Source organism: Vanellus vanellus, assembly GCF_965231255.1.
Source record: "Vanellus vanellus genome assembly, chromosome: 1".
Classification (NCBI taxonomy): Eukaryota; Metazoa; Chordata; class Aves; order Charadriiformes; family Charadriidae; genus Vanellus; species Vanellus vanellus.
In genome coordinates, this window is record NC_138905.1 from 76254880 (window position 1) to 76281850 (window position 26971).

The 26971-nt window shown below is 41.0% G+C and overlaps 1 protein-coding gene across 2 annotated transcripts in view; it reads right to left on the reverse strand.

Annotated features, from left to right (window-relative positions):
* The window catches only part of ITPR2 (inositol 1,4,5-trisphosphate receptor type 2), a gene marked incomplete at its 5' end in the record, with an annotated part of 265207 nt that overhangs the window by 33743 nt on the left and 204493 nt on the right, over nucleotides 1-26971 (reverse strand). For both annotated transcript variants that reach the window (XM_082485241.1, XM_082485240.1), the window contains 6 exons: nucleotides 1160-1355; nucleotides 3535-3699; nucleotides 5020-5195; nucleotides 8068-8193; nucleotides 10916-11108; nucleotides 13575-13682. In XM_082485241.1, coding sequence (XP_082341367.1) covers nucleotides 1160-1355; nucleotides 3535-3699; nucleotides 5020-5195; nucleotides 8068-8193; nucleotides 10916-11108; nucleotides 13575-13682 — 964 coding nt within the window. The remainder of the gene's footprint in view (nucleotides 1-1159; nucleotides 1356-3534; nucleotides 3700-5019; nucleotides 5196-8067; nucleotides 8194-10915; nucleotides 11109-13574; nucleotides 13683-26971) is intronic.

Here is a 26971-nt window from a genome sequence, read left to right on the forward strand (position 1 = left end):
GCATCCGTTCTTCTAGGATGGTCACAACTACCTTTCAAAGTGAAACTTCACATCATAACTTCTGTCCCAAAACTGAAGGGTAAGTGAAATATAAGCCAACCTAGCCATTTTAAGATGATCAGTGGCAAAAAAAAGCAATGTGTGTTTAAGAAATCTATCCGGTTCCTTTTTTATCATATGGCGTCAAAACAGCTATATGAGTACAATATGCCCATGAGTTTTGAATAACCTTTTCCTTGTTTGTGTGCTTCACACCCTGAAATAAGAAATTTAGGAAAAACCTGGCAAACACCGAGTGCACACAGTCCAGGGTGGACTCAATGAGTTGTTCTCTGCTTGTGTGCAGGTCTGAGAGCTCAGCATTTGGGATAATCATGCCTCTGTGAATTTAATCACAAGCTATTCTCAGGTATTTCTAAGCAGACAGTTACTTCTCTGCCCATGCTCCCAGCAGGCTCATTGGCAGCATATACGAAGATCTCAGCAGACCAGACGTGGCTTTTTTCTAGCAGAGCCAGTTTGTAACTCTCTATCCATATTGGTAAAATCCCTTATTCCAGAAAGCTGAAATCCCAGCCCTTTAAAAACTGGTTAAAAACCTCCCAGTGATTTTACTAAAGCCAGGATTATATACTAATGGTGATGTTTGTGAAATACACACTGAATTTAAAAGGTGCTCCGGGAAATCTCCTATCAGCAGAAGTGTGGATTCTGTAATAAATTTCTGTGAGATGAAGCTTAAAAAGTAATCAAACAAATACATCTACTGAACATGTTAAGATCACATGCCTCATGCAGCACACAGAAAATACTATGAGCTGCTTTTAAGGTGGAATGAGAACCAAGAGGATTCACTTGGAGTTGCTCTTACAAATACTTACAAAATGTAATTTTTTTTTTATATTAGCAGAGTTTGAAAAGAAAACATAATAAATCAAATGTGAGTGTTAGATTTTAGTATTTCAACAAATAAGCCTAGTCTAAAACAACCCTATACACACAAAATTTTACCCAGAGAGTAATTGAGTCCTAAGGTATATGGACTTGGTTCTGCTCTCACAGATACAAATAAAAAAAATTTAATTTCCTTAGACGAAAGTTAGGTTAGGCAGATGGAAAGGTATAAGTTAGAAGCAAATTTCAATATAAAAACCAATACCTGCAACAGGGGTCCTGATTTTCAACCTGTCGACCTCCATGATAAAGTCATCTTTCAAGAAGAGGAACCCAATGATGGAGAAGAGATAAACTAGGATGAGTGCTAGCACTGCAGTGAGGATAATGGAACGACCATTCCGGGTAACACTTTTTATCACATTTAGCAACGTCTCTTCTCTGTACACCAGATCAAACAGCTGAGAAAAGCATAGAGTAGAGGAAAAATGAATACAAATGAAGCAATATATATATGCTACACAGGAAAACAATCTAAACTACCGAAACATACATCTAGCCATGTTCTAAATTCTCAGCTTCAGAACCACACAATTCACATTGATTTCAGTGGGAGCTGGGCATGCTTATAGGAGGAATTTAGCACAGAACTTTAAATTTTAAGACAGATTATAGCAAAATACAAAGCTACAAAATACATATTATATACAAGCCTGATCCAGATGTGGGTAAAGGTTACCAACAAGATTGCATTATTTCCCCATGTTCAAAATCAGCCTAAATTAAAATTAAAAAACAGTGTCTTAATACTGTGGATCTGCTGCATCTAAAAATTATTTTTTCACGTTATCTCCCATCTGATAAATATGCATGGGTTGCAACTCAAAATTGCACTCATGTATGCAAGTAATTACATGTCTTTAAACTATTTCTTTGAGATCATAGCAGCATCTAAGAAGTCACTCATATGTACAAGGATTGGGGCCACCTCTTTTTAGGACAAAGTTAAATTCATTGCACTGTTTGTATAAAACTAGAAACCTCTATTCTTCTTTACCCTGCACTATATGCTTTCCTGGTATTTAACTTTAGAGAAAAGTATAAATTAAGACAACACTGCTTTAAATGTCAAAGGCCTAAAATAGCAATTATACGTGCTAAGAGTTTTTCATGAAACTATAGCTTTTTTTCTCTTGCAGTTCTATTGATGTTCTATAGTGCTTTGGACCTTATCTATAATGTATGTAGTTCCACTTCAAAACACACAGATTATAGATACAAAGTGACACACTATGATTTATCAAAATGGTCCACAGAAGAAGGTATTAGTCACAATTCACAAAATCTGAAATCCACAGCCTTGTGAAAGGATTAATAATAAAGGAAGAAAGAGGAAAGACAGTTATCATTCATTCTGTATAAGACAAAACTTAAAATGAGGAAAAAATATTAGAGTTTAGAATATTTCCACTACAAAGTGAACACCTGGAAGTAACTTGGGAATGTGGACAATCACAACATCCATGAATCATGGATATTTGTCAATAGCACTCACTGAAATAAATAACTACATAAAATGTTTCTTAAACTACTTGGCACTTTGGAAAGCATTTTTAAGGTAGAGGTTACCTTATACGTTGAAGGAGTAACAGATAACTTGCTGCGCCTTTTTAAGGAGGAGAGTAGCATCCATTTGAAAAGTGTCCTGCAGCTACAGCCACAAAATCTTGGCTCATTTGAAATCTGCCCAAACTTTGAAACTGACTTTAATGTCAAGATCTGGAAAACCTAACTTCAACAGGAGTTCTACCAGAGTAAGGACTTAACCCCTGAAAATTTTCGTGTGCTTAACACACCTCTGTGAAATGCTGGGAACTCACCACTCTTCAGGAAGCTGAGAAAAATACAACAGGAAAGTAAACCCATGTAAATGACCACAATTTAGGCAATCTCCCTACAAGTTTCACATGCTCCAGTATAAAGCAGAAGGATTAGAAAACAAGAGCAGTGAAACACCTTTTACCGCTATTCAGCATGAAGGGAGCAGTTAGCTGAGTTTAGCATAATTTTGTATGATTCATTTTCATTGCACCTGTATCATATTATAAAAAGGCATTCCATCTGGATAATGGCAACAAAAGAAAATGAAAGTAGGATACATTTAAAGTGATGAATCTTCCTGTTACACCAGAGGCATACCGTCCCTATTTCCCAAGTAATATATATATATATATATTTTATTAGGGCTGCAAGATGAACTGAGGAATAGGATCCTTTGGTATAAATATGATGCACACACCTGTGGACAACTCCTGTCCCAAAGAGATTATGACTGAGGGTAGATACAGGAACAACATACACAGAATATATGTATGCTGGGGAAGAGCAGGAGAAAGGACTAAACTGTTTGATGATTGTCTGAAAAGAAATGAGCAAACTTTAAATTCTATAACAGATAAAATAAGTCCTAACAGAAACAGGTTCTAATGAAAACAGCAGCTCCTAAGGGGCAGCAACACAACGGCATGCTAAAAATACATGATTTGGCTTGATTGTCAGGAAGAAATTGAAGACAGCTGCATGGGTAACGGTATTTTCTATTTTTGCAAAGTTTTCCCCTCCACAGAAGCACATACTTACCAGGAAACTATAGAAGAATTCGTGCACGCAGAGGCCCAGCATGCAGACCAGGACGTATGCTACATGATAGAGAAAAGCCATGTCCATGATGACCGCTCTGTAGCCACGGGTAAAAGTTCCACGGTTCCCAACAAAGCTCACCAAAAACACTATTTTGTTACAAAGCTGTGGATGGGGGAAACAAAGGCTAGGTTTATTCCATCATAAAAATCCTGGGTTTTATTGTTTGCGTTACTGCAGTGTGCAGAAAGTTTAGATAAGTTGCTTTGACTAAATGATGAACTTTTAGAGAGCTGGAGTCAGATGAGAGAAATTGAACTCCCAAGCCACAGTGGGAACGAGCCCATGAGAGTAAGTGGAAGTATATCACCCCTCTAACGCTGCACTGCGCCTCACTACATTGTGATTTATTTCTATAACATTAGTGAGTAGGCAGAGTGGGATTAATGTCATAAGGTATTAAAAAAACACCTGGGGAATGAATTCTTAACAATTTTGAGTTTAGAACCGAGACTACGTAAGAGCAGCTAGGCATGCTACTAGGAACAGAACAATAGTAGCACAACAGAAAGTGTGTGGGGTGTGTGTGAGATCTACCATTTCCTTCAGATCATGTTTTTCAATATAAAATCCCTAAAAAAAAACACTGGGGGCATTTTTGAAGTATAGCATTTAAGCACCAGCACCAGATTCTCTGTTGCTCCTGAGCTTTGTGGGCATGCGAACAGCGGTGCAGAAGTAAATATGAAAGGAGGTAACCTCACGTTTGGTAGTCCAGGACGAGCAATGAGGATGCAACATGCTTTTTCCTCTCACAAATTTGACGTAGGCAAGCATAGCTTACTTCCCTTTACCTTTGACTACATGTCTGGGTAGCTTTAAGTATGCGAAATTCTCACAGAACTGGTGGCAAATAGCCCAATACTTTGCTGCCTGGTGCTAAGGTGAATTAGAGCTGTAGCAATCAGACAGAAATCTACACAGATGACTTATGAGTGTGACTGTGTATCTTACCAAGCTCAATAAACATGCAAACACAGACGGGAATAAGTTAAGAAATCTGGTAAAGGACTGAAAGAATTTTTAATTTTGAAAACTTTTCTTCTCAAAAATATATTTAAGCAGACAGAAACAAATTTGTGTCAATTTTGCTAAGTGTATTGGTAGAGAAAATTATTCTTTTAATATGAGAAACTAAATTTGATTCCTCTTAATTGGCAGTATTTCTTTAAATTTCATATTGTTTCTATTTTTAAAGAATTTGCATATGCACAAAACCAAAACAGCTTTTTTCTTAGCTTCCCACTTTGCTGATACTGCTGTTTCGGGATGACTGGAAATGATTTTTTTTTTTTTTTTTGCTTAACCAATGAACCAGAAAAAGAAGTTCTTTGCACAGCTCTAATCACGGGCTTTTTTAATAGGAGATGCTTAATAACTGCTTCTGCTGAAAGGGAAATTCTGCTTGCTTTTTAGAGTACTTACATTAGCAGCACCAAGAAGTATCAAGGTAGGACCAAGCCCTATAGTATATATAGACCTGAGAATAACAGACACCAAAAAGGGTCGAATACCAACAGGCTTGGAGATGAAAAACAGCATTGCTGTACAAAACGCCACTGCTATCCAAAGGAGGAGTGAAAACAACGGAGAGAGTGTGCCTGTATAGAGGAGAAAGGGAGATTTGAGAAAGGCATCTTTGGAGAGCCCATTTTTCACCAAGAAACAGACCCAAAATATCAATTCCTTTGCCAATAATGCTAAGAAAAAGTGTGATTCATGCATCACAACTGCTGACCACAACTTGCCCTAATTGCAGCAAGAACTATTATTATCATAGTATTGTTGATTTTTGCACAGGTAATAATAAGAGCAGCTAATGAAATTTCAATTAAAATCCGAGGAGTGCTCATAGATGGAACAGTTTACCCTTCTCCTGAGGCAAGCTAATAATCAGCTCCCTTCTGCAGGGATCATTAGGGCTCCTCCAGTCTAATTCCATGATTGCTCAGCTACAGAAATAGCCGGTCCTTGGGGTGGTGCAGCAAGTGGCACTGCACTGCAGTGTCACGTTTTGATCCCCAACAGCGCCGATGGCGCCCCGGTTTTAGAAAAGCAGCTTTCTTCTGAACGGCTGCGGGTGTTCAGCAGGAGCCTCCGCCTCTGCACAGGAGCAAGGCACTTGCCGCAGCGGGAGGCAGCCACAGGGACTTCGGTAGGAACAGGCAGCATCTGCATTGCCAAAAGCAGCTGAATAGCTGTGCCTCGCTCCTGGGGAGGCAGTGGGTCCTGGGTCTTGCTGAGCTCCTGTGGGCATGTGAGCCACTCACTGCCTTCAGCGTCAGTCTCTTCGCTGCTCTGCAAGATGCTGGCTCCAGGCTCTCCCCAACTTTTAAGCGATGCCACTATTTTCCCTCTCTCCTCTGCTTAAAGCCCTGGAAACGCACCATGTTGCTGTGATATAAAAAGCACATTCAGATCTCAGGGCACTGTCACACTTGTACACTGACTTCTATTGTTATCAGATGAACTGAGGGGTCAGTGACGGGAGAGAAAGGAATAGAAAATTTAGCTAGACTCACAATAGAAATCATGCTATCTCTTTGGCAACAGATACACAGCTGAGCAGTGTCAGTGGGATTAGCAAACAATGAGATGGGGCCCTAGCCTCAACATTCAGATGGCATCCGAACTTTTCCAAACTTCAGGAGTGTTTATATCCTTGGCAGGAGGTTCAAGGACAGCTCTGTCAGTTTCTTTGCCAGCAAGATTTGGAAACTTTTAGTGGATCCTAGAGAATAACTTCCAAGTGGATCTGAAAGGTGAGGCCAAAGCACTCAGTGTTTCTTGAACAGTGTTTCTTTATTTTTTCCTTCTTCCTTACTGCAGGTCAAACTACTGCACGTTGCAGGACCCACACTGGTAATGTGTGCAGACATGCACGCTGCAGGCAAGGAGTCCTCATTGGGAGCACAATTTCGCTAAAGTCGTATGATGTAAGAACTGCAGAGATCTTCTGAAAGGCAGCATTCTTTGGATGGTTAGATCAGCCCAGGTACCTCAGACATCTGAATATGGGGGGATTTACACAAGGTAAAGGGGAAAAATAGGAGACAATCCCTGGCTGTGAGGTCAGGTTTGGGTGTAGGGGGAGGCTGGAAGTGAGGAGGCTGCCTCATGACCTGCTAATCCCATTTGGCCACACTTATTGCTCAGGAATCGCTTTTCCTTTTACAAGCAATAGGAACTGGAACCCTGAAATGCGCTATCGCTGAACTCACTGGATTACTGGGGCCACTTAAACTAATACTATATAAATCTGCAGTTCAAAATAATTATTAATACCTACTGATTGCAGACCAGAGGATTTCTGTGAGTATAGATTAGCTAAAATTTAGTATCTTAAAAGGTTTATTTTTAAGTCTTTATTTCTCCTCTCATCCTGCACGGGCTCTAATGCATGTGCACTCTGAGCGATTGAGCGACTCTTCAGTTTACAAACAGGAAAGCACTAAGTACAACCGCTTCCCATTTATGCGGAACAGCCCTGCAAACTTTGCTTTGCAAGGCTGCGGAGACGCCTGTGCTGTGACCTGCACAGACCACCCCATAGGGTGAAAGGGCAACGTGGTCTCCATGCCAATATACTTTAATCTGCTGCCTTTCTATTTAGCCGGCCAACAGGAATGTTTGCTGGTGCCAGCTCTGGTGTTTGTGAAAAGCACATGTATCTACTAGAAGCTGGACTGCTTCCACCAGCCCAGTTCACATGCTATCAGACAGAGGTGACTTTCAGTCACATTACTGACTGGACTGGACAGGAATCAAAGACCCAGAGGTGAACGGCTCTACTCCCATTACCAGTATTCTGAACTATTTAGTCTCCTTTATCCCAATTAAGCTTGTTTTGGATTCAAAGAGGCCTCCCGCTAGTCTGATGCATTTATTTAATGAAATTTATTATTTGCTATATTTCCTGTGACATGTGATGAAGTGGAGATAGAATAATAGATCTTAAGCATATTTTTATATAACGTGTTTATCCTCTGTAACAATGATGTCCCTTTTACCCAACAAACAAAACAGTCAAAACCCAACAAGCTAGTTTTCAAATCATTCCATTATATATGCTTTTAAGACTGCAAGTCATTCAAAATGGTCAGTTTTAAGGAATCTCTGTCCCTCTGCTGCCAGGAATCCTTCCTTAGCTCAGAAGCTGTAACTGAATGTGTGCAGTAGTACACTGCAATATGGCAATATAAAAAAAAAAAAAAAAAAAGAATTAGCTCAGATCATCTAGATAATCTTCAACTTAGCAGCTATGTTCTGTCCATTTTACTTCACATCGCATGGGACTTGTGACACACAGAAGATCAACTACCACATTTCAAACAACATCTGGTACCTACTTAGAAAATACTAAATGGCTTCTGCGGATATGAGCATACCTGAAGATGCAGTTTTATGTAATTGTTACCTTAGAATTGAAAGCACCTAAAATTAAAAGGAAAAATAAAACCAAATTCCACTTGCCTTCATCTCCATCATCTCCAAAGGGGTAGAAGAGAGCAACTGCTAAATTGATGAATACAGCAAGGTTGAAGGAAATGCTCCCCCAGAGAGAGATGTGTCTGGAGAACCAAAACAGGGGTGGATTATCTAGAACAGGGAGAAGAGCAGCAATCAATGAAATGAAAGCAGGCAGGAACTCAGTAATGGACTCAATGGAACTAAAAAGTAAAAATTAATGAAGAGAACATGCAGATCTTTAAAATTAACTAAAATAGTCAAATATTAAACATAGGTTTGCCATAAAACATAGTTTCAGGCAGACCTTTTAGTCCAAAGATCCCAATACAGTTTATTATGTATCAGAGTTTTGCCTCTGCTATGATTTTAGGACTGCATCTTTTGCGAAGGAGTCTTTTCACCTGCCTCTGAAATGGTAGCCTCTTTGCATGGAGACACAAAATCAAGCAAACAAATAGATTTTAGCACTCTGCATGCCAGTCAACCAGAAGGCCCAGAACTGGTCATCCAGGTGACACACACTTGGACCAAGCACACTGGTGACATTATTCAAAGAATGATGGAACAGTCAAGGTTGCAGAACGGTGGTGTTTTCCCCACCTCTGTGAAACTAAATACATCTTGCTCTGCTTTGGGAATAGGTAAAATTTGGTCTGACTGGGATTTGGTTCTATGAAAGCTGACTACTTCCTGCACGATCCTCAGATGTCCAAGGTTACCTGCTGACAAACAGCTCTGTACTCCTGCTTAAAAGGACTCAAATGAAGCCAGGATCTCCATATGTGAAGTGCTGTACAAATACACAGAAACAGTCTACACCCCAAAGAACCTATAACCTAGTTAGAAAAGACTAAAAAGGGAAATAGGGCAAAACAGGGCTAAGATTTTGTGTCCAGAGTCACATAAACGATTCAGCAAAACAGCTAGGAACAGGATCAGAGGGTACACAGATCCAGGCAAGCACTTCATATATATGACTGCACTACGGTATGTTTAAATGAATATTTAAAACAAGATTCTATGTGCAATGGTGTGAAGAAATTTCTAGCCAGAGAGCTTTATTTGAAGACAATGTATTCCTATTAATTAGATTTTAAAGTACTGAGAGCCTCCTGCAAGTATGCAGAACATATTCTTGACTTGCCTGCACCCAGCTAACTTTTTATAAACAGTAGACTCCATACGACTGTCTCAGGCTTTAGTCTAAACAGAATTTAATTGTGATTAGGTAAATATTCAGATTTCATTGTGATAACTTTATGCTGTTGGCTGCTGAGATTTAAGCATTTGGAGCCATTGCAAATTACATGTGTCAATTTAAGCAATGCAGACTGCATGCTAACAGACACTTGGCTAAAGAATGAACTGAGCCTCAACCTGTATTATCTTTTCAAATAAAAAAACCCACATGGAAACTTGTGGGCCATTCCACTGATGAAAGGAATTAAGGAATTTCTGTTCTGAATAAAAATAAACCAATTTTCTTTGCTTATAGCATTAGGCAGGTCTGGTCTATGTAAGTGTAAGGTTGGGCTCTTTTATTTGTATTTCTTCAGCAAAACCCACAGATATGATTTTATTACTAGAGTAATTTTTCTACAATATAGTGACTTTTATTCCCAAATAGACTGTGCAGATAGGGAGTTATTCTGGAATTATTTATCCTTCAACTTCTATCCTGGTCAGTTTGTCAGTACAGACAAGTTCGCACAGTGCCACCAAGGGAAGCAGACCTGGGCCGATAAGATTCACACTGAAAACTCACTACTGCCTCTAAAAATTATAGCCTGGGAATTGACATTCACAAAAACTGCAACCAGCATTCATGTTTCCATCACGTTAAGGATGCTACATTAAACCACACTGCTTTGACTATCCAAACTCCCTGCTGCTCTGACCATAGATCTGATCCTACTCTTCACTTCCTTCCTGATCAATTATGTAATGTTGCTGTGAGCTGCTAAACAGCTCACGTCTGCCACCCCAGCAGCATCTGCATTTTAGCTATGACTGAACTGATCACTCTCGTGTATTTATATATATACACACATATATAAAATACAACTTTCTTCCTTATCCCGAGAATACTGTAGATGCTTAATTAGTTCGTGACAGTGGCTGAGCTGGCAGCGGCTATAATGCCCACCAGTGAATTAAACAAGAAACTCAGAGTACCTGGCCTGGCTTCACTGCACCTCCTCTTCAGGTCCCTGCTTTGATCTCTCCCCCATGATCTCGACCGTGCCTGTCAGATCTGCAAGTGGCTTAAGGTGGTACATGCGCCTCTCCCACTACCGTGGGACATATACCAACCGTTATGGGCTTACAGACTGGTACATACTGCAGCCCAGTCAAGCAAGGCTGATGTGAACTGGCAGAGGCGAACTGACTCCATGGGAGTCAGGCAGATTTAAAGCAGCTGAGGTTCTGGTGAGAGATGTTTTTAAGTGACTGACATTTACAAGTTTTTTAATGGTCTTTTAGGAATCTGCAAACCTCAAATATGCAGCTACACATGTTTTTGTTAAATATTAGGGGCCTTGGCTTAATTAGGTGCAACTTTATTGAGTTTAGGAGAACTACACCCAGTTCATCCACCCCTCAATTTAACTTTTACAGTCCAAAACATCATCTTGAACACATTACTTATATTACTAGCCGCTCCATATTACGCCTTTTTTATGGTGGCATGCAAGTGTCTCTGCTGACCTACACTCTCAAGCCCTGAATAGTTGCCTGTTGCAGTATCGGAGTGAACAGAGAAAAGTGTATTATTAAAATTAAAATATTTGAAGGCTTAAAAGCAGGGTTTTAGCATAATTAGGCTATTTTTCTAAATTGCAATACTTACTCCTAATTTTCTTTTGCCATTTCATCTCGTTGTACAGATCCTCTGTCTGTTGAAAAAAGTCATTGACTTTGCTCCCTTGTTCGTCTCTCTCTGTTGTATTGAATACCCGACTTTTGGATTCCCGAGTGAGGAATTCACAAATATTGGGGACAGGGAAGACGATCTGTTCCATTGTTCTATCATGCCGAACAATCTATAAATAAAATGCACATTTTTTCCAGGATCAGTGACTTTCCAATCATTTTTCCATACCTTTTCTTGTTCACAGCTCCCCTTTTATTCATAAATTAATGCATAAATTATTTGAACTTACAATGAAGTTGAACCAATCAATCCTAAAACAAAGCAAAACTGCTTCTCTATCTTCAAAAGCCTATCTGAAAATAATGTGGCAAATATAGGTCTTGAGCAAAACCTAGGTCCAAGCTTCCCCCAAATACAAAAAATGTTCTAATTCAGAATGCTTCAATTTCACAATAAATTGAAACGAATCTCTCCCAGTAAACAGTGCAGAAGTTCAGCGGCTTTCTGCTCAGATTACAAAATTCTTTTTTCACCTTGAGTGTATTTCTATGATGAGATAAATTGCGAAGGTGAACATGCAAAAATAGCACCTTGTTACTCAAACAGCACCCATATCTTGTCAGTTTTTATCTTCCCACTTGGCAAAAAACAAGGTTTTGCATTGTTTGTATTTCAGGGCCTACCAAGTTATTGGTGAGTGAGTTACATTTTATTCCGTCTCACCACACTGTCATCAAAATTGCTTCCCCATTCTGATAATGGACTCTGCATTACTAGAAATACAGAAATGGGTAGAAAACTCATCTTGACTCCAGTCACCAGTGAAAAAAAACCCAGTATTTGACTTTGAAATCAAACAAATGAGATAGCCTGATATAGGGGAGCTATATCTGAAATGCCAAACAGGTCTAGGATTGCTTTCAGAGAAAGACCAGCGAACATCCAGTAGATACAGCAGCAATGCTGGGCTGAGTTTCACTTTTCCAGTCACAGTCCTGCATTAAAGAACCCTCCTTTCCCTCTGTTAATTCATATTTATTAGGTGAGCTTACTAAAAAAAATCTGTCTTAAGTCATTGTTAAGAGTAATGTAGTCAAGCACATTTGCGTTGGAGATGAAGGATAATTGTGTTCATGTCTGCCCATGGGTATGTGCATTATATGAAATTTGAAGAGGCAATTTTGAAGCATTCTAAGTAAACAGTTGTGTCTCAGGCCAGCTGTTGTGCAACAGGACTATGTGACTAGCACCTAACCTGGTAGGGTGAGCGATGGAAGCTGACAGCACATCTTCAATTCTGTCAGGGACTAAAACGAAGAAGTAAGCTGCATGTGCTGATCTGCAGAATGACATTTAAAACAGTCTATTCTCCCTGAGAACAGAGGGCTCCATATCTGCTTGAGGAACAGGTTTGCAGCCATGAGGTTTTAGGAGATTTCAGAAACTGCACCAGGAAGAAGCTCTTGGCCACATAAAAGCAGACCATGGTGCTTGTTTAATGCCTAAATTTACAACCTACTGAAATAACTCAGCTGGTAATTGCTACAACATACCTCAGGAGCACCTAAAGTATTAAAATACGTGAAGAGGAGCACTGTGCTGCCCTCTGGACAACCACAGTCATGGACCTTCCATCTACCCTGTGGTGGGACAATGCGACCAGTATGATGCAAAAAGGATGGTGGGAAACAGAGAAGGACTCAGCCATGGCCTGTCTCGATGGCAGCCAGGACAATACAGACCTGAGCCCCTTGCATCAAGACTGTTCTTTACACACGCAAGCTCAGCTCCAATGTTGATGGAGCTTGGGAGCCCATTGAAAGTAAAATTACTGGCTCAGATTCAGGCTGGGCCTGTGTGAAACCATACTGCACAGTTCTCATACTTGGCTAATTTTGGACTTGATACATCATTTCCAAGAGAGAGACAAATGCCTCTTCTTCCTGCAGTCTCTTGCAGCAGCTGCCTTTGCACCACAGAAATTCTCCTCCTTACAAAGTCACTAAGGACTAGAGACAGTACACACTAGGATACTACCTCCTATCCTCCTATCTTGATGCCTATAATCCCATGAAATCTGTAAGAGCACAGGAACTGATATAAGAGTTAAGAACCTAAATACCTCTGTGGATCTTGATCTAAATCCGATCCATGGCAGGGGTAAAGTTTAAAATAGAGAACAGAACTGATGAACCAGGCCAAGCCTTGGTCTTTTAAACAAAAGCCATATTGAATGTCTACACCACTTCAAAACCTCTTTGTACTGCAGCCAGACTTTTAATTTGATCAGTTAGCATCACTGGCTTTGAAACTCATGATTTTTTATTTGAGTGATGTACCATACAAGATTATTCTTGACTTCATGACACAGCTACTATCCACAGTCATTATTTCTCTAACAAAACATGTTTGGTAACACATAGGAAAGGTACTGTAAAACGATTATTTGGAGCCACTTTTAATATAGGTGCATTCCTTTCCCTCCCATAGCCAAAAGTGTATTATTCAACCTTCTCTTAAATAATCTACACCTTTTGAATAAGCTTTGCTGTTCAGAAGCTTAAAAAGAGGTAATACACCATGCACAAGATGCAAGCTTGTCTCATATTCAATCTTCTAGTGAGCAATTCTTTACCTCTATCTGTGCCGTATGATTGGCATAATACCTCAAGGCTTCATCTCCTTCATCTGGATCTGACCCTGGCTTCAGCATCTGTTGCAATGTTTTATTGTGACGAGCCAACTAGAAAAAGAAAAAAATTCTGATTTATGTCCCGCTGCTATGTTTTCAGCTTTATCATCTCCACTTAACTAACACAAATCCTCCTTCCCCCCACCCTCATATACTTACATGCTCAACCCAGTGGGGCTCTTTCCACAGATAACAACAAAAATGTAATTACTTGAGAACAATAGAAATAATTTAGTCTTAAAAAGTCAGCAGCAAGTCTTCGGCTGAGATTTATGAAAGGCAGCTTAGCCTGCAGCCTAGATGGTTTTTGGAGGGCTTTTGACTAATGCCAAAAAATTAGACTGAATGCTTCTTTCCACTTAAGTTTAGCCATAAAATTTGCATACCTCTGACTAGGTAATTACATTTACAATTAAATTTTCTCTGCAATTTCAAATGGCTAAACTGTTCTTCACTGTGTTGTAGGTTGGTATTTCAGGGTTACCAAGATGTCATCCATAACTATCTCAGAGGCAGCTGGACTGCAATGGTGGGCTGTATAGTTTATATACATAGCATATATGTGCACACACAAAAACACACGAACATGTATCTCTTCCTACAAACTTTTACAAATTATATACTTTACATGATCCATAAAATACATCTGTTTTTGTTGACTAGTAAATTTTTAAAATGCTCAATAGCTGCATAAAGTTTAACACCGAGAACGTCAGCAAATTGCACTCATGATGTCTTTTAGGTCAGTAAGAAACGAAGACTTAATTATGGGCATGAGGAAACACTACTAAAAATGCAATTTTCCCTATATCACAGTGAGTGGTTTTCATCCAGAAACTCTGTGTTTCACCCATTTAAGGTTGAGGGGAAGCTGAGGCAGGAAAGGAAAGGCTATCTTGCAAACAAGATCCAGATCTTAATCACTACACAGACGTTACCACAACAGACTAGACACAGACACTAGAAATGAGGCAGGCACAGCACTCAAAATAAGTGCAGGAATGAGGCTTTGAAGTGATGATCACCACAGGTGGGTTAGGATTCATTACATGAAATAACACAGTATGTTGAGGAATTATAAAATAATTAAAATCTAGAAAAGGAGTGTCAGGGATCAAGTCTGAAAGTAACAATGGATCTAAACATATATTGTAATAATCTAACCAGAAAGTAATCACACTTGTTTATAAGATATTTGCCATGCCCTTTTTATCTAAGAATGGTGAGAGGGAGATACATATACAATTTATTCTATTTATTGAAGTCCCCTAGAATCTACTTGTCCTGGTTTGAGGACAAAACCTAAACCACGACACTATTGATAAAATAAATTTCCTTCTGAATCTTTACACAAATTTATTACTTAAAGTTGAATAATAAATGGAATGTCCCAAAGCAAGAGAATACCAGAAAGGAATATTCAGGAAGAATAAATGTATTTCCTACAACTCCTTCAAGGACAGAAGTCTGCTTGGCCCTGACAGTAGAGCCCTGAGCTGATGTGGCAGAACATCAGCCTTTTATAAAAAAGTGTCATGCTATTCAGTGAGACATGCAAAATAATCACATGGGGGTCAACTGCAGAGCAATATTCTTTCCATCAATAACAGATTTCTGCCTTGAATAGTTACTTTTTTACTCTATCTAGCAAATGTATGGATAATCTCATTACATATATTAATATCTTGTGCAACTTCCACATATTTTTATGGCTAAAAAGGATCATTAAGGCTATCTGATTAGTTCCTCTCCTTCACACAAGCCATATAACCTGATCCAGTCATTGCAGTACGCCCACAACATCATCTCAACAGGACAACCGGAATTCATTTTCTATGGCTCTTTTGCATCCCACTCAATATATGCTCTAGCATCATGGAGAAACAAGATGAGCTTGTGGAAACAAGGTAGTAGCTGTTTAAAAATTCCCTTTAAACAGTGTTACTATTTTTGCCTTTCAGCTTTATTGAATATCCCTCCATATCTGTACTTAGAAAAGGGCAAAAAATTCACCCTCTCTGTATCATTCATCATTCTGTACGCTACTGTCATGTCTTCTCTTATTTGTCTCTTCTTTAAATTAAAACAATCCCTATCTTTCCCATCCCTCCTCAAAGAGAAGACTCTCTGCGACTCAATTATTTTCCTTGTCCATCTCCAAATGCCCTTTACTTTGGCTATATTCTCTTCTTTAAGGTACGAAGAAAAGAGCTTACTAGACAGAATGCAGTCACACCCGGCTTGGAGTGATGAATTAGCATAACCAGAAGCAAATATATTCCCCTTTTTTTATCTTTGGTAATACAGAGGAACTTTGCCTGTATCTTGACCCTTTTTTTCCATGTCACCCATTAAGATTTTGAGTTTTCTAATAAATGACAAGTCAAGGATATGTGGATAGTTCTAATATTAAAATTATGTCAATTTGGAGAAAAGGACAGATATATATTCAGAAATTTCCATTATTGCCACAAAACTCCCTTATTTTATAAACATTTGAATTTGCGTACAGAATTGGAAATACCGTTTGTAAACCATATGGAATCTCAAGGTATTGCTTCCTGATATGCTTTTAACTGTCCATACCTTTTAATGTAAAAGTATCTCTCGATAAATATCAGTAACAGAAGTTTCCTTACCACGTGGACTAGAAGGGAAAACCATCTCAGCTCTTGTGTGCTGTAATGGGACCGACTAGCACAGTGCGTTAACTTAACAGACTGCTGGTAGTTTGAGACAGCAATGACACAGTTCATATTTTACTATCAAGTTTCACGTGAACATCAGCTACGTACTTATAATCTGCGTGCGTTCAATGATCTTCACTATACTTTATTAGCCTGTGCTTTCAGGCAGTGATTGTCTTGTGTTGATGCGTGTACAAAGCCTAGCACCACACAGCTAGGGCTTCCCAACACTTGCACTAGACAAAATAACCTGAAGAACAGGCCAGGATCTTCTGTGCTAGCACCTTGTTTGCCAGCAAAGACACATGGGAAATGACCAGGGACTGCTGACCAAGCTGGAGGAACTACAGCAGATTTCCGAAGGGAAACCTACCTAAAGATGTCAGCAATAGTGCTAGGCAGTAAGCGCTCATAACTTCATTTCTTTCTGCTTCCCCATGTCCCTATATGCACTTACCTTCTGTAGTCTAGACCTTCAGACAATAACCTCAAGGGCAAAGGGTCTATCTGTTTTCTGCCTGTATTGCAGTTCCTACGTGGGATGAATCCCTCCACATTGCCACAATAGTAAGTACTGCTAATATTTCTGTATTGTCACAGCTACATTGATGAAAGAATGGTATGGACAGCAATCTGTGGAAGCTCAGATCTGAAGCAGAGGCCCACAGTAAGACACAGAACAGCTTTAGAAATGCTATGTTATTTGGCAACTACAATGTTTTCTGAAGCTCTGCTTTCATGATCCCTCCTTTGCCCTGTAATGAGCTCAAAGGCTCACATGGGCAAAGGGGACTGTGTCAACAGACTCCTTGACCAGCGCAGAGCTTTTTCTGAGATCAAAGACATAGCAATGAAAATAACAATGTAGTGACAAACCGTGAACCTAAAATATGGAAAGCTTATCCAAGCTGATAATACACCCTAGGTGACAGCCTGTGACTGGCATGTAAAGGCCGTGCAAGCTCCGAATGACATTTTTTCATATTTAACTCTTGTGAAGTAGTTGTTATTTCTGAAGTGCTGCACAAATCTTTTGGGGCAGCTGAAGGAAAAGACACTGGATGGTCATGAACAACAGCAACTATAATGAAAAGAACAGTCCCATTTATGTTTGCAAAGCAAAGCTCAAAAATGGATGGCAAGCATAACTGATACAAAAAGTAACCAACAATAGAGCCTGAATTTGCAGAGAGGCCCCAAAAAAATCACCTCTGAGGAAAAAACTCCTTGTCAGTCATTCACCCCCCCCATCAACCATGCCAGTGAAAATATTTTAAATGTCAACACTGTATTTTACTACTCGTCAAGGCATGTAGGTAAGAGGAAGCAATAGCATACAATGAAACAGTGATTTACAAAGAGGGGATTTGTAGGGCAATAGCTATATGAATAAAGATCATTTGGCTTTCAGTCAGTTCCCAAGGAGGGACTGTTGTTCATCTTGAAAGACTTTTACTTCAAAAATTTGGAAAACACTGTAATAAAGCATGAGTACAAAATGTGAAAGATTGAGGACAGACCTGAAGAACGCTGAAGACCTTAATAAGGAAACAGTAGAGACAAATGACAGAATTAACAAGTAATACTCAGTCTAAACTCCTCACACAACGTGATTATAAAATCAGACCTGCTGGTCATCTGGGATTCCATATATGATCAGCAGCACAGAAAACCACAGCAGACCCACCTTTTGCTATTAACAAGATATAGATTTCCTGTAGGCTCTTTGTTTTAAAGTCAAGATTTTCTTGAACAAAAATGCAGTTATTTAAATGTTCTTAAAGAAAAAGCGATTTAAAGCTGCGAACGTTCATGTCATCAGCCTGCCAATAACTCACTGACTTGGAATACTAGGTTGGTTTGCCAAAGTACATATATACATACATGGGTGCATGAGGAAAAATTGCTGGGAAAAGAGAAAGTAACTCTCCTCTTTTCATTATCTCTGTAAAACACAGAGCCCTTCTGTATTTTTACAAGAACGTGTCAGTCCCAGGTGGTAACTTGTAAACTGCAAAGGTCTCTCCTCTGCAGCCCAGTCCTCACTGGAGGCATGAGGTCTCACCCAGTACACAGCCTAGAATGTTATCAGAAGTCCTGCTGATTTCACCAGGCTTTGCTTCAGGCCCCCCAAATGACAGGAGTCCAAGAAATAAGAGCTAGAAACAGCAGGCTGAAGACCCCCAAATTCTGTAAAATGTATTTCACTCTCTAGCATTTTGAGACTGCCAAACCTGGTGGGCAAAGGTGACTTTTTATGACTAGAATGGTATAAAGGCATCTAAATGGGTGAGGGTTAGTGTCCTGTAAGCAACCAGGGTTTTCACGGAAGAGTCAGTTCACTGGCAAAGCGTGAAACGTCATTTCTGGAGAAGGCCTATGGAGTACTACTATAAGCTCTCGATAACTGGCCTAGAAGTACAAATAAAGACATGAACACTTTCTGCGTGCCTTGAAACACTTTATATTTACAGTATTACTATTAAGAAGTATTACAAACATCTAAAAAGATAGAAACAGAATTATTAAAAAAAATTATTATCCTTGTCACCAGTTCTCTCGAGTTTCTTCTCACAGTTGTAAAGCAGTAGTAAGGCTGTTATCTGATGGTGGAGATACCTGGCACACAAGCACACCTGACAGGGGAAGGGCACTGGGTTAGGTAGCAGTCAGGAGCATGCTGGGGACTGGGGCTCGTTTTGGGGAGGAAAATGGATGTGTGGCGTGTGCTTGCAAACTATAGCACTGCACAGTGTCCTCTCTGCCCTTGCCCCGTGACCCAGCTGCGGCTCACTAGCCAACCCTCTGATGTGCCAGTCAGCCCTGTCTAGCGTGTCAAGGCAGAGAGAGGCCCCTACAGAGTCCTGGAAGTTCATGAACTACAAACCTCGGGGAAAGTGAGGCAAGAGCTGTTTGTACCAACCTGATGTCCAATGCATGACATCCGATAGATCTGCTGCAAATTATCTTCCTCTCTATCCTGTCAGTAACCAGATGTACTGCAGAGTGGGCTGCCAGCCCAATGGCCAGTGGTCTTTCACCAGGGAGGAATGAGACAAAATGTAACTTGCAGCAATCGCAGAATAATTGCATCTGTTCAGATTGGTTTCACCTTGCTGTACTAACAGACTTGTGCAGCTGGGGCTCTTTTACAGCCACAATCTCTTCCTCTTTTTTCCCCTTCGGTCCCTTGGCTCCTGGAGCCAGGCAGTGTGAGATCTGGCATCACCAAACCCCCTCACCAGGGGAAACCCCAGTCATCTCACTGAATGCTTCATTTTCTGCTTAGAGAGCAAGAAAGGATAAAAAAGTTGGCTGGGGACTGACAAGAAAAATCCCAAGGACCAAGAAACAAGAGCAAAGAGAAAGTCGAGGGAGTAGCAAACAGGATGGATAAGAGACAGAAAATAAGATCCTCTTCCTTGGAGTGCCAGGACCTTACCACACGCCAGCTCCCTGCCCAGGGCAAATAAGAACACTTCTATTCCATCAGTAAACAAGGAGAGAGAGAAAGCAAGGAAAAATAAAATGTCATCTTAACCATAACTGAGCAGAAATTTTTATTCCAACTGGCTGTACTAACAGTAATAACAACTTCTCAACTCCCCACGTTCCAATCAAAACTGAATGGTGCTTTCTGCAATACACAGGGCAACTTCCTTTCCAGAAGTCATTACAGTTTTATAGAGCGGCACCTTTGCACTCTACCACAAAGCAATCTGTTAACAAACATTAGTAACAGCAGGGATGGAGCAATGGGAGACTCTCAAATCAAGTATTCATTGATTTCATTTAGATGATTATACTGTACAGAGCAACCAAAAAGGTTTAGAGTTAATCTTCCCCTGATGGCTTGTGGTACGTGAGCAGGGCCCTGGGTGGTCCAGACGCTTTGGATTCTGTTGCTGGGTCTTCCAAGGCCTCGTGTAACCTCTGAGACACCACCTCTCCTCCCCAGCCTCCACATGGTACACACTACAAATTGTGGATAACAGTGATCTACCTCACAGGGAAGGGAGAAATAAAACACCTCGACATTATTACATAAGAGAAACCACCACAGTTAAGTGATCTCTATCACTATTATGTTTGCAGCCCCCATAGTAATTTTATTGCTATTTTTGCTGTGGTTTTGCTGTTCTTTTATCCCTGATGAAAGCCAGCAGAAGACAAAATGACTTGCTAATATTTCAATGATCTTTACTTCCATTTGTCGTCTTTGTAATTTCTTTCACAGGCAAAGCTCACTTGCAAAAAAATAAAGTGTATGTGTGGGGAAAGTTCAGGTCAGATAAAACTTATTGCAACAAAACAAAATTAATTTGAGGGTGGTGGGTGTGAAACATCTCTGCAGGCTATGTGTAAAGTCTCATGGGCATCTGTGCCTACATGTGCCAAACTGGCCTAATGCATACATTGGTCAATTTATTTTTCAGTGTCACACTGACCATACTGAACATAGGATGTGGACAGCAGTATACAATCCAGAGTGTTCCAACAGGGTAACACAACTGCACTTGTAGACTGCCTCCTATGATTACCATAAGTAAAATTTAGGAGAGTACAGGATGGAAGGACATAAGGAGATGATAGAAGTGTCAGACATGATTATAGGAAGATAACAAGAAAGTTCAATAGAAAAGGAAGAAAAAAGAGAGCAGGGTTATTGCAACTAGTCTTCTTTACAGCATAACAAGGAAGAAGATCCCAGCCACACACAACTTCTATGAAAGGCAGATAAAACATTATGCCCAAAATAAGACCTTACTGGCATGCTCACCAACATTGTACAGACCCAGTCTGAGAAAGACCAAAACCAGCAACAGACCAGTAAGTATATGGATCCCAAATCCACACAGCAAAAGAACTGTTCATGTCTAAAACCTGCCAACACTTTATATACATACAAAATATACACATAAACCTGAGATAAGGGAGCTGTGAATAGCATACCCTTTTCAGGAACTCAAAATCTTTTTGCTGTCAAGCACTTTACTTTCTAGGTTTCTCTTCTTATTCAAAACAGTGATTCTCTCCAAAATAGCTATCTCATGCTGTCTAATATGTGGCTTCTAAAGAAAAGGAAGACTAGCACAAATAAAAGGAGGAACTGCTTATGACTCTTATTTTGGGGGCAAAGTGGTGAGGGGAACCACAGTTTTAAGTCTTAGTATGGACATATTTCCTTCTGTAAGCCATAAGACTAGAAGACATTGACTGGCAGTCAACCTCTCTCCCTCTGGCACCAAGAGTAGAGCAGAAAGTTGATACTTCCAGAATGGGATCATCCTCTTCTCCAGGGTCTACCCAAACTACACAGAAACCACCTCAGCCTCTGACCTGCAAGTCTCACACTTCATCGCTGGCTCCGTCCTCATGTCTTCCCACCTTTAAGTCTCATCTCATACATTTGCAGTACAGTGCCATGGTATCTTTTGCACACTGTGACCCCTTAAGTTCACCAACCCAATCTATGATACAACCACCAGCTCTGCTACATGCAGGTATGGCTTGGAAGACAGCCACTGTACATACACTGCACTTGTAGAGGCTAGGATGAGCCATCTACCAGTCTTCAATGAAACTCATTAAAGAGGCTCAAGTCCTCAGTTGCAACTCGGTATCATGGCTCAGCTTCCATGATTCAAGTGCTTGAGTACGGCCATTATGTGGCCCTCTTAGCTGTTACAGCAATAGAAAAGTAAAAAGTCTGTTTGTAGTCAATTCTGTTAGCATCCCACCTCTTCAACAGGTATTTCCACAACACACAGAAAGCCATAATTTGGTCATTCAGGTTCAAAAACATATGAGACCAAAGTAGCAAGTAAACAGCTGAAGCTGCAATCTGTCAAATTCACAAAAGATGCATTTCCTAATCTCTTGCATATACTTTTTGGGGTACAAAACAGGGCAGTTACCAAGTATGGAGATGGAGAGGAACTGAGAGATGTCTCCCTTCAACTAATTACAGTGCTGAGATTTTCCAGCTATTTCAATCATGCTGTTGAATGTTTGATTCACCCTCCAATTAGCAGAGCAAAATATCTTTTAAAAAAAAATAATTTAGGGGCGTAGGACTAGAGAGAAGAGAAAGTAAAATGGTGAGATGCTCTTTTGAACTCTGTATTATGGATACTGTCCTCAGGAGAGCACTTTCAGCTGGCACCTATGAAGTAACAGTTACTGGTGGGAGAGCAAAAGGGTAAAAAATTCATCTCTCTCCTCATCAGCCATCCACAAATAACGCTGCTTTACCCAACCAACTAGCAGCTAAATGGTGCTCTGCAGAGAGACTCACAGAAAGAAAAGGCTGGAAAGACCAAGTTCATTTAAGGCTACCACAGATTCATAAAACAAATTCTGAAAATCCTTGCCTGTACATAATAGCAGAGAAACCGTTTCTTTCACCCCAGGTTGATTAGATGTTTATCCGTGTGCAGGTCTGAAGGTGTAAACCTACTCGTGGTCATAAGTAACTGATCACCTCCCTTTTGGTGTAGAAAAACATAATCACTGTTAAAACTAAATTTCACAGCTGGACACTTTTAATCAGTAACTCCTAAAGCTGCCTCAGAAAAAGTGTATGGTGGACCTCATTTTCAGTCTTCTGTGCTCTGTTGAATAAGTAAATAAAGAGGATGGCAACTGAGGTAGCTCTGCCTACTCGTAGATTACAAATTCAGAACTTGTTTATTCTGGAAAACTCTATGAATGAGATACCTAATTAAATTATGACATCAGAGGAGATGAGAATTAAAACTGAGCAACTTTGAGGAAAACACGTATTTTGACATTCTGATTAATGCTATTTATTTTTGTTAACCTGTAATTACTTCAATGACTACTGAACAATTGAGATGGATAAAAAAGTCTTTGTTAGAGAAGATGCCCCTGCCCGTTTTTAATTAAGGTGTGGAATTTCACAATGCAGATATCTAAGGACTATATGGTCGAGTTCGAGATCCTTGAGGCAGCGAGGAAAGTGCGCAGCAAACCAACCATCCTGGACTTTGGGAGAGCTGACTTTGGCCTCTTGAAGAATCTGCTTGGTATGGTGCCATGGGATGAAGCGCTGGAGGGAAGAAGGGCCCAAGAAAGTTGGTTAATATTCAAGGATCATCTCCTCCAAGCTCAGGAGCGATGCATCCCTACAAAGAGGAAGGCAGGCAGAAAAGCCAGGAGGCCTGCATGGATGAACAAGGAGCTCCTGGACATGATCAAAAGCAAAAAGGAGGCCTATAGGGAGTGGAAACAGGGGCAGGTAGCCTGGGAGGAATACAGAGGAATCGTTTGAGCAGCCAGGGATCAGGTCAGACAAGCTAAAGCCCAGATAGAACTAAATCTGGCCAGGGACATCAAGACAAACAAAAAATCCTTCTTTAAGTATGTCAGCGAGAAAAGAAAGACTAGGGAAGATGTGGGCCCTCTCCAGAAGGAAACGCAAGAACTGGTTACCTGGGACAGAGACAGAGCTGAGGTACTCAATGACTTTTTTGCCTCAGTCTTCACTGGCAAGGACTGCAGCCACACCGCCCATGACGCAGAATGCAAAGGTGAGGATTGGGAAAATGAAGAATCGCCCACTGTGGGTGAAGATCAAGTGCGAGACCACCTGAGGAACCTGAAAGTGCACAAGCCCTTGGGACGTGAGGAGATACATCCGCGGGTCCTGAGGGAACTGGCAGATGAAGTTGCTAAGCCACTAGCCATCATATTTGAAAAGTCGTGGTGGTCTGGCGAGGTTCCTGCCAACTGGAAAAGGGGAAACACACCCCCTATTTTCAAAAAGGGAAACAAGGAAGACCCAGGGAACTACAGGCCAGTCAGTCTCACCTCTGTGTGTGGCAAGATCATGGAGCAGTTCCTCCTGGAAACTCTGCTAAGGCACACAGAAAACAAGGAGGTGATTGGTGAGAGCCAGCACAGCTTCACCAAGAGCGAGTCATGCCTGACAAATTTGGTGGCCTTCTGCGAAGGGGTTACAGCGGCAGTGGACAAGGGAAGACCAACTGATGTCATCTACCTGGACTTGTGCAAAGTGTTTGACACCGTCCCACACAATATCCTGGTCTCTATATTGGAGAGACACGGACTCGACAAATGGACCACTTGGTGGATAAAGAACTGGCTGGACGGTTGCACTCAAAGAGTTGCAGTCATTGGCTCCATGTCCAAGTGGAGAGCAGTGACAAGCGGCATTCCTCAGGGGTCGGTACTGGGGCCTGTACTGTTCAACATCTTTGTTGGCGACACGGACAGTGGGGTCGAGTGCTCCCTCAGCAAGTTTGCCAATGATACCAAGCTCTTTGGTGAGGTAGACACACTGGAGGGGAGGGATGCCATTCAGAGGGACCTGGACAGGCTGCAGAGGTGGGCCCAAGCCAACCTTATGAAGTTCAACAAGGCCAAGTGCAAGGTCCTACATCTGGGTCGGGGCAATCCCAAGCACAAATACAGGCTCAGCGGGGAATGGCTGGAGAGTAGCCCTGAAGAGAAGGACCTGGGGGTGCTGACTGATGAGAAGCTCTACATGAGCCAGCAGTGTGCGATCACAGCCCAGAAGGCCAACCGTATCCTGGGCTGCATCAGAAGAAGTGTGGCCAACAGGTCAAAGGAGGCGATTCTGCCCCTCTACTCCACTCTCGTGAGACCCCACCTGGAGTACTGCATCCAGCTCTGGAGTCCCCAACATAAGAAGGACATGGACCTGTTGGAGCGTGTCCAGAGGAGGGCCACGAGGACGATCCCAGGGCTGGAGCACCTCTCCTGTGAGGAGAGGCTGAAAGAGTTGGGGCTGTTCAGCCTGGAGAAGACAAGGCTCCGGGGAGATCTTATTGTGGCCTTCCAGTACCTAAAGGGGGCCTGCAGGAGAGCTGGACTTTTTACTAGGGCATGTAGTGATAGGACAAGGGGGAATAGCTTTAAATTGGAAGATGCCAGGTTTAGAGTAAAGATTAGGAAGAAATTTTTCACTTTGAGGGTGGTAAGGCACTGGAACAGGTTGCCCAAGAAGTTGCTGAGGCCCCATCCCTGGAGGTGTTTAAGGCCAGGCTGGATGTGGCCCTGGGCAACTTGGTCTAGTGGAAGGTGTCCCTGCCTACAGCAGGGGGGTTGGAACTCGATGATCTTCAAGGTCCCTTCCAACCTAAACCATTCTATGATTCTATGATTCTGATAATATTAAGCAAGACCAGATTTCACTTTCATGATATTTCCATGGTTACCCTCACTTTGCCTCAAAACAAAGTTCCTCCTAGTAAAATGTTTTGTGCTTTACATATAAGAAAAAGAGCACTTTCGTTTATTTGAAGGTCACCTCTAACGGAAAAGCCCCAGCTCTGCCTCCAGAGCAAGCCTTCACCTACATTAGACTATTGCAACTCAACACTTCATGTAATTTAGCTTTCTTAATAAAGGGAGTTTGCTGCAATCTGAATGAAGTAAGTAGCTACGTTACATATATCTCTGAGCAGAAAATACGCAGGCATTGCAGTTCAGGGCAACTGAAAGTGCAGTCTACTTTGAAGAGTGACTGTAAAGACGGCACCGTGTGGTTTCACATTTATCATCTCTCAATAACTTCTCTCAGTTTACAAGTAAAATGATTTCTATTTCTACTGAACACTCCTCCAGGCAAATTAAATCAACAAGGTTTAAGTCAAAGCCATACTCTTTTTCACCCATATATATCTGTATTTTCACCTATATATCGCCCATACATGCCAAATGCAAGTGGGGAGCTCTAGTTTAAGAGTATGGTTTGAGGGCAACAGGTCAAATTCTGTCCTAGTATAAATCAATATTGCTTGCCTACTTTCAGTGGAGGCGTTCCCACATAGACCAGCTGAGGATATCGCTAAATGAAGACACATTCTTAAAGTGGGAAGCTAAGTAACTGCCCAGCTGGTGAACCAAAGGAGAAGTAACGTCATTCTCCCCAGCCCGTGCTGCTTCAGATAGCAATAAAAAGGTAGTATGTTTTTACTAACACAGGACTGCAAATAGAGCCTGAGAGCAGAGAATGTCAAACAATATGCCATTGTCCCATAGGCAATTTTTGGAGTAAAACCACAGACTAATGTGAAGATTTCACAATACAGACATTTGACAGAGAAAGGGTATTTCTTCTGTGTAACGTTTAGGCCCTGACACCAATACAACATATTTCCTAGTGACAAAAAAATCTTGTAAACCACAAACCACAAGGACACAGGATTACAGGAGTTAAAGACAGAAGAAGAAACCCACAAAGCAGAAATACTAAGGCCACCTGTGCACTAGAGAAATACACAGTCGCCACAGCCAAACAGGATATATCCCTCATTAATATTACCTATAATAAAACACACATATATGTATAATAGACACTTGATCTTACTCTAGAGAAGTAGAACTAGAAAAATGAAGATAATCTAAAACCTTTGTGGCCAACCTAAAGTAAAAAGGTCTAGCCTGAATCCTAGCCTAGCAGCTCGTAGCAACCTGTCAAGAGGACACCAGAGTGAAAACAGAGGTCCCCATGTAGATCCCCATCAAAGTCATGACAGGATTCCGAGGCAAATGCTTCCAAGGAGAAGGGCAGAAAAAGAAAACGTTGAAGGACAAGTTGCCAAGGTTTTAACCCAAGACCTAACAATGAAGCACAGGTTGCCA